This window comes from Silurus aristotelis (genome assembly GCF_946808225.1).
Source record: "Silurus aristotelis genome assembly, chromosome: 28".
Taxonomy (NCBI): domain Eukaryota; kingdom Metazoa; phylum Chordata; class Actinopteri; order Siluriformes; family Siluridae; genus Silurus; species Silurus aristotelis.
The window spans coordinates 11,582,761-11,594,529 of NC_139601.1; the positions used below are offsets into that span (position 1 = coordinate 11,582,761).

The following is an 11,769-nucleotide window of genomic DNA, read 5'->3' on the forward strand; positions in this document are numbered from 1 at the left end:
CCAGTTTCAAATGTAATTTCTGGTGTATAGTTTCATGTACTTTTAATATCAGTTTGCAGTGTGGGCACTTTCTGTGGTTGGGGAACTGTTAAATGGTGTTATGCTGAATAAGACTCATAAGCTTTCGGTTTTTACAATGTTTGACAAAGCGTCTGAACCCTGTGCCTATAATAAGATACAGGGAAATGAATAAAGACGCTAATAGACACTTATCTTAGAGTTTTGATGCCAGAGGTAGAGCAGGAGAGAAACCAGGAGGTAAAAATGGAGATATTCAGAAGACAAAAAAAAGGGTAACACAATTTTTTAACTGATTAAACTGAATTCTTTCTTCTGTGTTGCAGATTATTATTGTTCAGTTTGGAGGGAAACCCTTCAGTTGCTCTCCTCTCGATGTGGAAAAGTGGATGTGGTGTGTGTTCTTAGGCCTTGGAGAGCTGGTCTGGGGACAGGTACAGTATAGTACTCCTTTAGTTGAAGAGACTTCACTTTAGTCACTAAAAAATATGTTTCTTACCAAGGCCTGTGTGTCTTTCATTATAGATTGATTGTAATTGTAAAACAAATAAATCCTGACCTTGACACATGCATTATTTCTCCATATGTGCTGTGAATTTTTTTTTTGCTATGTCTCATTAGAATACTATAAGATTAAATGATGTAAACTGTATTTGTTTATCATCTGACACCAACCTGTGATCCTTTGGTGTGATTCAGGTAATCTCGACCATCCCCAACAGTAAACTGAGGTTCCTGAAAGGAGCGGGTCGGCTCACCCAAAAGGATGACGTACAAGAGGAGGAAATGAATGAGGATCAGGAGGAAATCGATCACGCCGAGAGGGAGCTACGACGAGGACAAATCCTCTGGTTCCGCGGCCTCAGCAGAATCCAGACTCAGGTGCGAAACACAGAGACAAAGCAATAATTTTAAAGATGCTCATATTTCTATGCTTGATATTATGACTTACACATTCAAGCCTTGTCTGCAGGGATTTAATATTATATTAGGTAAAGAGTTCATATTGTGTTTAAATTTTGTTTTTTTTTGTAAAGATTTGCATTAGTCTTTTTTTTAAGGAAGCTGGATACGACAGAATTAAACAGTTAAATAGCTTAACCAGAAAATTTGTTTTGGCCTTGTTAGAAAAAGAAAGAAAGAAAAAACAAGAAAATAAATGATTTAATTGAGGCTTGTGCAAGATTTTTTTTATTTCCTGTTTGCAATTTTTTATTTTAACAAATTTTGATGATTATATTATCCTGAATTGAGGTCCCCTGGTGGTCTAGTGGTTAGGCTGCGGCGCTCTCACCGCTGCGACCCGGGTTTGATCCCCGGTCAGGGAGCCAAATCCAGCCACTCTCAGTGCCGGTCTCAAGCCCCGATAAATGGGGAGGGTTGCGTTAGAAAGGGCATCCAGCGTAAAAACATGTGCCAAATCAAAACGTGCGGAGGATCCGCTGTGGCGCCCCCTAACGGGAGAAGCCGAAAGAAAGTTATATTATCCTGAATTGAAACTTGCTCAGTAAAATGCATCTTTAACTCAGAGCTCATGTTATTAGGGAGAAAAAAGACTGCTCATTTGGTGATAACAAAGGTCTGTTGATTTGGATTGAAAGTTATTGAATATTGTGGCAGGGTATTATCATATGTAGAGAAGATTCATTTAAGTGGGTAGCACAATTAAAGTCAGTAGTAATTTGGTATTTGGTATTTTTTCTGAACTATGTAAAATGTATACAACTATAGTGAGATATAGGTAAAATTAGAATGCTGCAAAGAGGGGGAGCAATGTGTAATAATCTTGATAAATAACATTCTGGTCAAAATAAGTATTAGAATAGAATGAATTTACCTAAAACAAAATATACCAAGTTTAACAATATGTTATAATCAAATTAGGGATTAAGGAAACATTTAAAGATAGAGCAAAACATTTACATATAAACATTTTGTCAGCTTATATGAATGAATAACTGAGTTCACTTGGAGTGAGAACAGTGCAATATCATTAATATTTAACATTGTAAAACATATTAGCCATTGTAGAGAGCTAGGAATTTTTTGATTAAATGTTAATGTGTAACAGGGATTTTTTCTTTAGGAATATATTTTTTAAAAGTGTATTATTCGGTGTGTGCACGCTTGTGTATGTGTGTTCCTGTGTGTGTGTGTGTGTGTGTGTGTGTGTGTGTGTGTGTGTGTGTGTGTGTGTGTGTGTGTGAGAATATATATACAGTACAGACCAAAAGTTTGGACACACCTTCTCATTCAAAGAGTTTTCCTTATTTTCATGACTATGAAAATTGTAGATTCACACTGAAGGCATCAAAACTATGAATTAACACATGTGGAATTATATATGAAATTATATACATAACAAAAAAGTGTGAAACAACTGAAAAATGTCATATTGTAGGTTCTTCAAAGTAGCCACCTTTTGCTTTGATCACTGCTTTGCACACTCTTGGCATTCTCTTGATGAGCTTCAAGAGGTAGTCACCTGAAATGGTCTTCCAAAAGTCTTGAAGGAGTTCCCCGAGAGATGCTTGGCACTTGTTGGCCCTTTTGCCTTCACTCTGCGGTCCAGCTCACCCCTAAACCATCTCGATTGGGTTCAGGTCCGGTGACTGTGGAGGCCAGGTCATCTGGCGCAGCACCCCATCACTCTCCTTCTTGGTCAAATAGCCCTTGATGCCTTCAGTGTGACTCTACAATTTTCATAGTCATGAAAATAAAGAAAACTCTTTGAATGAGAAGGTGTGTCCAAACTTTTGGTCTGTACTGTATATATATATATATATATATATATATATATATATATATATATATATATATATATATATATATATATATATTGTATATTTACATATATATATATATATATATACAGTGAGGAAAATAAGTATTTGAACACCCTGCTATTTTGCAAGTTCTCCCACTTAGAAATCATGGAGGGGTCTGAAATTGTCATCGTAGGTGCATGTCCACTGTGAGAGACATAATCTAAAAAAAAATATCCAGAAATCACAATGTATGATTTTTTAACAATTTATTTGTATGATACAGCTGCAAATAAGTATTTGAACACCTGAGAAAGTCAATGTTAATATTTGGTACAGTAGCCTTTGTTTGCAATTACAGAGGTCAAACGATTCCTGTAGTTTTTCACCAGGTTTGCACACACTGTAGGAGGGATTTTGGCCCACTCCTCCACACAGATCTTCTCTAGATCAGTCAGGGTTCTGACCTGTCGCTGAGAAACATGGAGTTTGAGCTCCCTCCAAAGATTCTCTATTGGGTTTAGGTCTGGAGACTGGCTAGGCCATGCCCGAACCTTGATATGCTTCTTACAGAGCCACTCCTTGGTTATCCTGGCTGTGTGCTTCAGGTCATTGTCATGTTGGAAGACCCAGCCTCGACCCATCTTCAATGCTCTAACTGAGGGAAGGAGGTTGTTCCCCAAAATCTCGCAATACATGGCCCCGGTCATCCTCTTCTTAATACAGTGCAGTCGCCCTGTCCCATGTGCAGAAAAACACCCCCAAAGCATGATGCTACCACCCCCATGCTTCACAGTAGGGATGGTGTTCTTGGGATGGTACTCATCATTCTTCTTCCTCCAAACACGTTTAGTGGAATTATGACCCAAAAGTTCTATTTTGGTCTCATCTGAGCACATGACTTTCTCCCATGACTCCTCTGGATCATCTAAATGGTCATTGACAAACTTAAAACGTGCCTGGACATGTGCTGGTTTAAGCAGGGGAACCTTCCGTGCCATGCATGATTTCAAACCATGACGTCTTAGTGTATTACCAACAGTAACCTTGGAAACAGTGGTCCCAGCTCTTTTCAGGTCATTGACCAGCTCCTCCCGTGTAGTTCTGGGCTGATTTCTCACCTTCCTTAGGATCATTGAGACCCCACGAGGTGAGATCTTGCATGGAGCCCCAGTCCGAGGGAGATTGATAGTCATGTTTAGCTTCTTCCATTTTCTAATGATTGCTCCAACAGTGGACCTTTTTTCACCAAGCTGCTTGGCAATTTCCCCGTAGCCCTTTCCAGCCTTGTGGAGGTGTACAATTTTGTCTCCAGTGTCTTTGGACAGCTCTTTGGTCTTTGCCATGTTAGTAGTTGGATTCTTACTGATTGTATGGGGTGGACAGGTGTCTTTATGCAGCTAACGACCTCAAACAGGTGCATCTAATTTAGAATAATAAATGTAGTGGAGGTGGACATTTTAAAGGCAGACTAACAGGTCTTTGAGGGTCAGAATTCTAGCTGATAGACAGGTGTTCAAATACTTATTTGCAGCTGTATCATACAAATTAATAGTTTAAAAATCATATATTGTGATTTCTGGATTTTTTTTTTAGATTATGTCTCTCACAGTGGACATGCACCTACGATGACAATTTCAGACCACTCCATGATTTCTAAGTGGGAGAACTTGCAAAATAGCAGGGTGTTCAAATACTTATTTTCCTCACTGTATATATATATATATATATATATATATATATATATATATATATATATTGTATATTTACTGTATATTAATCAGTTTCTTTACATTCATTTATGGTTTCTAATTTCACTTCTAATGTTTTAAGGTGACAATTAGACATTTAAATTTCAAAGATCTATATAAATATTCTGACAAAGAACGTTTGTGAACTTTTGTATGATATGGCCTATGCATTTGGTTTTGGTTTTTCTTTTACTTATTTCTCATGTTATCAGAGCTTCCTTAAGATACCAGGTACTGCATACCTTTGGACACTGTTTCTTCTGCCACAATTGTACTGTTCACTCGTAATTTAAAGCAAAGGACTTCAGCTTTATTCAAAGCATTTCAATTTCTATTTCTCAAGACAGAATGTTAAAATGTATACCAATGATGTGAATCTTTATATGAAACGTTGTGCCTTCAAACGAAATGTTCTAAACCAGCAATGAAATGTCAATTATTTGATGTATGTACTGTACTGTCTGTACCCTTGTTGCAGATCGAGGTTGTGAACACGTTCAAGAGCGGGACTTCCTTTCAGGGGGCACTAAGGCGCCAGTCCTCCACCACCAGCCAGAATCAGGATGTAACCAATGTTTCTAGTCCTAGTCACATGTCCTTGTCCAATGCCCTTTCCTCTCCTACCAGCACTGCTGCTGTTCCTGCTGGCCGTGAGTGACTACTTTCTGTGTGCTTGTCACAGATGCCCTCTGGGAAATTTTAAATAAGACGGAAAAAGAATTATGGAATAGACCAAGTACCATTAATTACTTTCAACAGTGAGTGGGCCATAATACAATACTACATACTACAGCTACATTCATTTTAATTCCTTATTCTACATAGATATTTGAATTTAGGAACACCAACTTCAGGACTATCAGTAAGTTATTCTGTGCTAATTATCATATCTTAGACAAAATATACATAGAATATAACGCATATATATTATGCGTTATTCTCACTTCTGATCACATGATAATTGGCATATACTAATGATGGTTAGCAAACATGTTATTGTTATAGACTTACAGTGCATTTGATAAAATAGATTACAATTATAAATCTATATTAGATATAAAAAAGCAATTGTAAAATTACCCAAAATTTCCACATCAAATATTTAAATGGAAACTGCTCAAATCAGTGAATTCATTATTGCTCTGCACTAGTCTTTAGTCAAATAAGGACCAAATTTGATGTATTTATTGAGAAATTTTAATTGTCTACATGTAAAATACAGTAATATTTCAAGCATTCCTTCCTCATAATGTAACCCTCCACTTCATGCTATTGCCACGTGACAACAAACTTTTTACCTTGACTTTTTTTTTTTTTTTACAAGGTGAACAAAAACATTGCATTTAAATAACCCATAGTCTTTTTCTTTACCACAATGAAAGTCCGAGCCACCCTTAACAAAAAGTTGTTCATTAATAATCAGCATTTTTATGCCTCTGCCACTAGGTGGCATTGTGTATTCGGGTTTACCATGAACAGGAGATTCTCATTAATACAGTATCTTAAGTGAGTTTATGGATTTATCACTGTAACCAGCAGATGGAGGAATTTGATTTTGGAATTGTTCGAAACAGGGTCAAGGTTACAGTAAAGACAAATTTCAGAAAAAATAGTTTATTTAATAACTGCGTACCAGTTTGAAGAGAGTTTGAGTCATACAAATGAGTTACATAAAAGGAATGGAGGCATCCCGGACGACAATGTTTGTGTTGATTTTTCCTGATTTTTTCTAAATTATATTTAAAAATTATTTTAGATATTTTTTTTTTCTACTTTGTTTTATGTTTTATTCCATTTATAGTCATAGTCTGTGTTCATAGAAATTGTTTTTACAATACTTGCTCACTTTTTGTCCAGATATGGCTGCATACTCTAAAACACCCCAAAATCAGAAAACCTTTTTTCAAATTTTCAAACTTTATTCATGCATTCAAGCATATATATATGCTTTTGCTCATATGCATTTGCTTATATCATCAGAGGGCATCTTTGACCATCTTTTCTGCTTCTCTCTGCTATTTTCAGATGTCCTTTTCTTGCTTCCTTATAACTGTACAGTATATGAATGAATCACTTTACCCACCCCTTCCTCAGAGGAGTTCTTGTCTCAATGTCCAATATGTCTTTGTCTCCCTCAGAGTGCTAATCGCCTTGGAGTGAGGGTGCAGCCTACGGCGTGAATTTCAGGTTGTGAGTCCCCCACCCGCTGTCCGTTGCTCAATTGATGTGAACTAATAACCTCCCGCAAAAAAACAAACTCACCAGGCTGCGTAAACATTCAAGTATAAGCCAACAATATCCTCAGCTAAATATGTAACAGTGTTTTTGTGGTGAAGTTGCAAATATTTGATTATTATTGTGACTTTTTTTTTCTGCACAGCATTGAAGACGTGTGAAGAAAGTCTTGGGTCTGCATCATAGTCTTGTCTTGTCTAGTCTGTGTGTAAATCTGAGCCTGACAAGGCCCATTCTGTCTTGTGGCTTCACACTGTCAAGTCTTGCTGAACTTTAGGGCCAGTTTTCCATCGCTGTGATTCGTTTTCCCATTTTTCGTTTCTGTGTGTTGGCTTTATTGGCCCTTGCTAGTTTCTCTGATTATCTATAGGGGAAAGTAAAAAGAAAAAGAATTATATTTGATAGTTTCAGAGCAGCATATTTTCTTTTGCACTGACAGAAGGTAAGAATATGCAGTACATTTTATTGGAATTTAGTACAATGTATAAATTCAGCCCACCTCTGTTCTTTATGTTCGGGTTTATCAGGCCTTTCCGTATAACTGGAGTTTCTACGCTTCCTACCTGAGAACTAATAGCGAATTCAACACTCTGTGATTTAATGCTGCGTTCATACAGTATATGCAGTCATCTTTGTTCTTGAGAGGCACTGTTCTATGAAGTTGCTAGTTGACAACCAGTTGAAATAGATCATGCACGCTTTCCTGTCTTCACTCTTTCCTGTCTTAAAGTTACACTTTTCTCAAAATTGTTTAGTCACCAACACTCACTGTCATTCTTTCGTGAATGGTCTCTGGATATTCGTGAGTTGCTGTATGTGTGACCGTAGCTTTAACATTAAATAGGCACCCACAACAGCACGTTTGTCCTCTGTCCCATTCATAGACTGAATGCGGCATGTAATACGTAATCCATAACACTAATACTCAGACATAATACATAACGCTTATTGTGATGTAAGGATCACAGCACACAATGTAAGTGCAGCAGGGATTATAGACCAAATGCAAGAGCTTGCTGTAGCAATGCAATAGAACAGTAAAAAGCAGAGCTTTGTAAAGGTGCCTCGCCTGTAAAAACAGAAGCACTTTCAGTATATTTCCAGTTTTTAGAATTTATTCTCTAAGCTCACCTTGGAGGTACATGGCACAGCGATAGTTAATACGCTGAAAGCCAGCATCCAGACCAATTTGTCAAAACTGTTTGATCCTCTTTTTGAAAGATCAGTGCAATAAATCAAATGCATGACTCATATTATAGTATATCAGCAAAAAGGCAAAGAGCCTAGATTGTCCCACAGAGACTATTCCACAGTCTAGCAGTTTCAAAAAAGGAGCTCATATGTGCAATCATGTGAGTAGAGATCAGTTGCTGTGAAAACCATAAAGCTAAAATCAATGCTGCTAGTAGAAAGACCAGGTAGCATGACTAGTGTTGCAAGCAGAATGAAGCCTTGCTCCAGGCATCTGAGATTCCTGATAAGAGGCGATGACTTTGCTACTAGTGCTCAACTAGGAACTGAAGGCACAAGAGAACTCATTAGTATTTTAAAACAAGGGTTTTAAAAGAAATTGTTTTCCTTTTATATTAGTTTCTTAGTTTGATATCTGTAATAGTAAACTTTGCGTTCTCTGCAGTTTATTTATTGTGAATAGGCCACATATGCACTTCTGGTTAGATGCTATCTGCATTTCATTGCCTCAGTTCATGTAACTTGTACAATAAAGTTGAATCGATTCGAATCGAATCTAAGTAAAGCATCCAGCTATAAACATCACACACGATCACATGCTTTAGTTGTATATCTCTTTATATAGTATACTTAAAAATGGCATGTATAAGTGAGGATTAATATCATCAAGAATTCAGACTAATCTCAGTTTAGAAAAAAGTATGGAAACAAGACCTATACAGAGTAAGGGCCCTTTTCTGACTTATGTTCAGAGCCAGAAACAGAGGCATGTCTCAGTTTTATGCGATTCTGTCCTTACAGTTGGGTAGATTCACATACATTGTTGAGCAATTTTAAGAACAATTTGAATCGAATAATAATAAATAATGTAGGTAATATGTAAACATAAAGGTGTTTAATGATTTAAGGATTTGTAAAAATAGATATATATATCGGGGATGTGCTCTGATAATCAACTACCCAATTAACCATTTGAGGCACAAGTATTGGAATACTGAAATCAGTTTTCAAATATTTGTTAAATAAATGTATTTAAGAGAGCAGCAGTATTGTAATATTCAAGTTAGTGATATTAACTAAAAATAAGTTGTGAGTGGTGGTCATGCTGTCAGGTATAACGTTAAGGGGTATTAAAAATAATACGTTATAATGCACCACCATCAATGTTTAGTACAAATACAGCACACATGAATAGGGTACATGGAAATAAATATTCCGGAATAAAATTAAAATGCAATTCTATTTTTGTAAAAAAAAAAAAAAAAAAAAAAAAAAAAAAAATACCTGATCAAAATCTGTGTCACATCTGTGTCACAGGATGTAAGGATGGGCATACACTTTCTTCAGTCAATTACAAGGACACTAGCTAATTCTGAGTATTTATGAGTAGTTAAGCATTGAGCTGCTAAAGACCTTTTCTGTACATTTAATATTTATACTAATTATTTCATACTATTACAGTATGTGTAAAACGAACACCTGTGACACCAAGGAAAGGATAATTGATAACAGATGATACATGATGATCACATTTATGGCAGTGTTTTTCCCTCTCTCTCTTTTTTTTTTTTTTTTTCAGAAATCTGTTTGTGATCTATTCAAATGAATCCAGGTGCTACATCCCTAATATATAATATAAAGATCTACTTGCTTTAGGACATTACGTCTATTGAGTAACCTGTGATACTGGACATTTGTTGGTAGCTACAGAATGATCCAAAAACCAGACAGTTTGTCTTAGTAAAAATTACCAAGAGATTTGTGGCCTATACTTGAGTGTTTACACAAAAGAAAACGCATGGCGTTGTCAAGAGAACAGACTGCAGTCTGTTCCTGTCTTTTCTTATTCAGTGTTGCAGTGTGTGTCTGTGTGTATATGTGTGTGTGTGTGCCAGCGTTCTTGTAAAGTGTCTTCACATAGCGTTGTCCTGAGATGCATGTTTTCATTGTGTTGTCATACTGGTGCTTGGTGTATTGCCATTGTGTTTCGACTCTATGCTTCATGAAGCATAGAAGATTTTGGCTTATTTTCTCATCTCAGCCTCATCTCTCCGTATCCTGTGCTTGTGTCGACTCATTCGATGTGTTTCTCCTAAACTCATCCTGGGTCTGAAATCTTCTTTTCCTCTTTTCTTGTTTTTACTACAAAAAAAAACAACTGCATGTCTTTTTTATTCCTTTGAAAATTAACAAAAATTGTCTCTAGGTATACAACAAACCGGATCTCACTGTATACCGTATTCTCCGGAACACTGCTTATTTTCTCTGGCTTGTATTTTTTTTTCCCTTACAGTTCTTTTTTTACCCTTTAGTTTGAGCTATCGTTTGAAATGATTTTTCAAACGTGGTGCAACAACGTCTCAGTGCACGGTAGAGTAGTGACTTTGGGAATGCCTTCATGAGTGTTTTGAAGCTGCAGATTATAGCGGTTCCTGTGGCCTTCTGTCACTCATCTTCCCCGTACTTCATTTCTCACCATGAAAAGGAACTCATTTTTTTTTTTTATCTTTGTCCTTTCGCAGATCCGTGTGGTAAACGCATTCCGTAGCTCGCTCTATGAAGGCCTGGAAAAACCTGAATCCCGAACGTCCATCCACAACTTCATGACCCACCCTGAGTTTAGAATAGAGGACTCGACACCCCACATCCCACTCATAGACGACACTGACATAGATGACGAGGCGGCCAGGAAGAATTCAAGTCAGCCATCATCTCCCAACAAGAACAACAATGCCATCGACAGCGGCATAAACCTCACCACCGACACGAGTAAATCTGCTGCTTCGTCCAGTCCCGGGAGTCCACTTCATAGTCTGGAGACTTCCCTCTAGCCCTAATCGCCCGGGAAAATTTAATAAAAATCCTCACACAGGACGATACACGATATAGAGCCAACGTGCACAAATGTGCGGCTGACTGAACGTGTGGTCCGAAGCGTGTTATTTTTTTTCCATTATTCTTCCTGTTCTTCTTCTTCTTCTTCTTCTTCGCTGATGCTTTTAGGAAATCGAGATTTTCATTGGAACGTTTTCTGGATCGACTTGAAAAACAGAAACGGACCACTCCCTTTTGTTCCTGAGAGTGCAAATGGACCACAGTGAGAATTATTTAAAAATCAAATTCTACAGCTACTCTAACTGCTTTTCCTGCATGAATGTACATTTACCTGAGTTTTTCTTTTGAAAACAATTTGATTTAAATTCTTGGATTTTGATTTGATGGGAAGTGCCGTGGGCTGCACCTTTTAAGACTCTGATTAACTGATCTCTGAATATCGTGTGTGGCATGTACCTAACTGTATAGATTTATTTGGTTTAAGAATAAATTGTGTATCGAGGTTGCAGGGCTCGACTTGCACAAGTAGATTTTGCACCTGTTGGAAAAAGAAGAACCTATGGAAAAATAGCATTTCGTAAAAATACTATATATATATATATATATATATATATATATATATATATATATATATATATATATATATATACAGTGGGTACGGAAAGTATTCAGACCCCCTTAAATTTTTCACTCTTTTTTATTTTGCAGCCATTTGCTAAAATCATTTAAGTTCATTTCTTTTCCTCATTAATGTACACATAGCACCCCATACTGACAGAAAAACACAGAATTGTTGACCTTTTTGCAGATTTATTAAAAAAGAAAAACTGAAATATCACATGGTCCTAAGTATTCAGACCCTTTGCTCAGTATTTAGTAGAAGCCCACTTTTGATCTAATACAGCCAGGAGTCTTTTTGGGAAAGATGCAACAAGTCTTTCACACCTGGATTTGGGGATCCTCTGCCATTCCTC

The 11,769-nt window shown here is 36.9% G+C and overlaps 1 protein-coding gene across 6 annotated transcripts in view; it reads left to right on the forward strand.

Annotated features, from left to right (window-relative positions):
- atp2b2 (ATPase plasma membrane Ca2+ transporting 2) overlaps positions 1 to 11,306 on the forward strand; it is a 163,323-nt gene extending 152,017 nt beyond the window's left edge. For 5 of the 6 annotated variants that reach the window (XM_083533947.1, XM_083533950.1, XM_083533948.1 and 2 more), the window contains 3 exons: positions 345 to 452; positions 718 to 900; positions 10,483 to 11,306. In XM_083533947.1, coding sequence (XP_083390073.1) covers positions 345 to 452; positions 718 to 900; positions 10,483 to 10,791 — 600 coding nt within the window. In that variant the 3' untranslated portion in view covers positions 10,792 to 11,306. Of the gene's footprint in view, positions 1 to 344; positions 453 to 717; positions 901 to 5,012; positions 5,100 to 10,482 lie in introns of all 6 variants that reach the window. The other variant, XM_083533952.1, reaches the window with a different exon arrangement.
- The last annotated feature ends 463 nt before the right edge of the window (positions 11,307 to 11,769 follow it).